Source organism: Opisthorchis viverrini, assembly GCF_000715545.1.
Source record: "Opisthorchis viverrini unplaced genomic scaffold opera_v5_21, whole genome shotgun sequence".
Taxonomy (NCBI): Eukaryota; Metazoa; Platyhelminthes; class Trematoda; order Opisthorchiida; family Opisthorchiidae; genus Opisthorchis; species Opisthorchis viverrini.
In genome coordinates, this window is record NW_008751677.1 from 1,832,242 (window position 1) to 1,835,144 (window position 2,903).

General features: G+C 40.1%; 1 protein-coding gene across 1 annotated transcript in view; it reads right to left on the reverse strand.

Moving 5' to 3' along the window:
• Positions 1–477: 477 nt before the first annotated feature.
• Positions 478–2,903, reverse strand: part of T265_01906 (hypothetical protein) — a gene marked incomplete at both ends in the record, with an annotated part of 18,980 nt that continues 16,554 nt past the window's right edge. Inside the window, one exon of the mRNA XM_009166032.1 lies at positions 478–781. Within this exon, the coding sequence (XP_009164296.1) occupies positions 478–781 (304 nt within the window). The remainder of the gene's footprint in view (positions 782–2,903) is intronic.

The following is a 2,903-nucleotide window of genomic DNA, read 5'->3' on the forward strand; positions in this document are numbered from 1 at the left end:
TCAAGGTTTTGGTTATCTTTTTCATTAGTTTCGCGGTTTGGTAGTTCTGCAGACGGGGGTATGTGGTTGCGTGAATGAAACAAGGTTGTCAGAAACTCGGGGACAGCGCCTACCTGATGAGCCCCAACAAGGGCAAAACCGGTCGTGGGCTGTCAAAGTTCATTCAGCAACCTTATGAACAGTTTCCTTTATAGCAACAACAGTGTTTTCTGATGCCCGGCTGGTAGGTTATATGCCAAATATACTTACAGTAGCATCCATAGACTCTAACGCTTAACTTCTCAGAGCGTTCGGACGATGGCGGAAACCAAATCAAAAAAGCCTGATAGCACGGCCATATTTTATACTAGAACCATCCCTTTGCTAATGGCTTGAAACCCATTTCATGGAGCATAAATGGTCTACCATATTTTACCAAGCTCTTTGGTTTACTAGTGGTTAGGAAACAGGTAGTTATAAGTGAAGTTATAAGTGAAGTTATATACGGGATTGGAAGGCTTGCTCCTTTTCTGTGACATGAGTGGTTTCGGCCAAGTGTGATGCAATCGGGCTTGGGCCTGGTTTCTTCCCCCTACCACTCAGAGATACGGGATTGTGTTCTCCCATTCCGTGCGATAAATGCCTTTTCGTACGACCAACGTATAATGCTCGGCACGAGCATACAAATGGGCACACACTAAAGCTGGTGGTAGAACGTGGCAATTTGTCCTTCAAGCAGAATTTGATAGTGGGGCTGAAGTCTTCATCGAAGTCTCGCCCCGAAACACTTTGTGTGCTTATCCTAAAAAAATTGAAAAGAAGAAAACAATTTGAAGCGTACACTTTTCGAGTTTGTGAAAACTATTAAGTTTGAATTTGTTATGGTATTTCATTTAGGCAAGGAGCCCCCGAATACAAAATCTCGGAGAGAAAAACGGTTTTGGAATCTCACTGGTTTTGAACACTGTTGTCACACTTTTCGTTTTAGAAGCAAACCGCAACCATGGACGAGTTGGAATAAGAATTATTATGTGAAGTTAGTGGATATCGTTTAGTAAATTTAGGTTTTTTAGCGTGAATTACCCGCGCATAAGAGCAGTAGTTGGGAAGCAAACACTTCCGAAAACTGCGAATGCAGTTGGCCAAAAACGAAACAATAGCCGTAGGAATAACCAGCAGTTTTATCTGTGACCCTGACCTTACTTTCCGATTAACACAAAATGAAAATTATTGGCCTCTACTGGTATGCAACAATGATTAAAATGAAAATAATACAACAAAGTTCCAGAGGCACATAGACAGACTGTTGGTTTGAAGAAAGGATCCAGCTACTATCCATTTTTATATATACCTCAATGATCTGGTGAAACTCCTCAAGAGCTCATTATACCAGGATCTCTGAAAGAAAAAACTTGGGTTTTGGAAAGACAGCCAGCAGAGGTTGTCCAGTATTGTTCGCTGAATGCAGCGAAATGCCGAATTAAGACTGATGCCATGGAGACGTATCGTAGGAACGGGACAAGCAACTCTGAGAACCTCCATTTTCCAAATGGGATGGATGAGCATTGTTTTCAATCTGAGTAAAGTATTACGTTGTCAGAGGATAACTATTCTTGAGTACAGGGTACATACAAATAACAATTCCTCCTCGCTGATGAAAAGCCACATGTACTTTTAACTAGATACTGTAAACCTCCATTTTTTCCAACGTGAAAACAAGTCCTGCGTTACTCAACAGATTAGCAGTGAGAATACATATCTAGTTATACGGCTGAATGTAGATATAAGTAAGAGGACAAGACTTGAGAGTGAAAATTACTTCAGAGGCTAAGCTGATGACCGTTTCAATCACGTTGCTCTCTTGTACGAACCAAGGGTGGACCTGATAAGCTGCTAAACATACCCAGCCCAAAATAAAACTGTTTAAAAAGACATTTACTCGACTAATTCAGAGATCACCCCAAATTAATGTAGGCAATAAGCCATTGATTCAGTGCATCGTTTTGCGAATTTTTATCTTTGGCTTGATTTGTTCTACAAAAGTGTCTCTGAATATGCAAGCAATCGGTTTTAAGCTACTTTCTTTCGAAACCTTGAGCTGCGGCAATACAGAGGTATAAAGAAAACAGTTGAAGCAATGCATCATCATACGAGGAAGTCCGATTGAGTAATCGGGTTCATTGTTAACAGAAGCAAACTGAATGTTACATGGTGATTTGTTGGATACAAAACTTTCTTTCACTAAGTAAAAGATGGTCAACTGAAATTGATGAATAAGTTGAATTTGTGCAAGACAATGCTGTGTTCACCCGAGGTTTCTCGGAAAAAATGAAAAAGATGGAAAACGATGTGTACCTTTGTATACCACAGATTGAATCAAATGAAAACCTGAGAAATCATGTATCACGCATGATAATCAAAAGTAGGCTTTTGAATATCCCTTCTTCCGGCTTGGTACTATACACAGTACCGAACTTCAATCAGCACAAGTTGCCGGGATTATACAAGCTCAAAATCAGAAGAAAGAAACGATGCTTTCGTTCGAATGGACATGGGGTCTAAGAGTGCGTTCGTATATTTTTAGCATATGTGCGTCTAAAACACTGCATCAGTTCCGATGTGCACCTGGGTTTATTTAACATTGGCTTTTACGACCGACCTCGGTTCTTCTTGTGGACTGATTTTTTCTACCCCATACACGTCTGATGAATAGAAAGATAAATCGTTACAAATTGTTGCTCTGTAGTGGTGTTCCCTGTATTACTATGGGGGATTTTCCACGTTAATCGTGTCCGATTTGTAAACACATTATGCAACACAATAAATACCAGAAAAATACACCCTTTGAAGCCTTGCTTCTTTCTGGTTTATCTTTATACAGAACATCAGACTAAGCAATAACTCGGGAGGATAAACAGATTCAA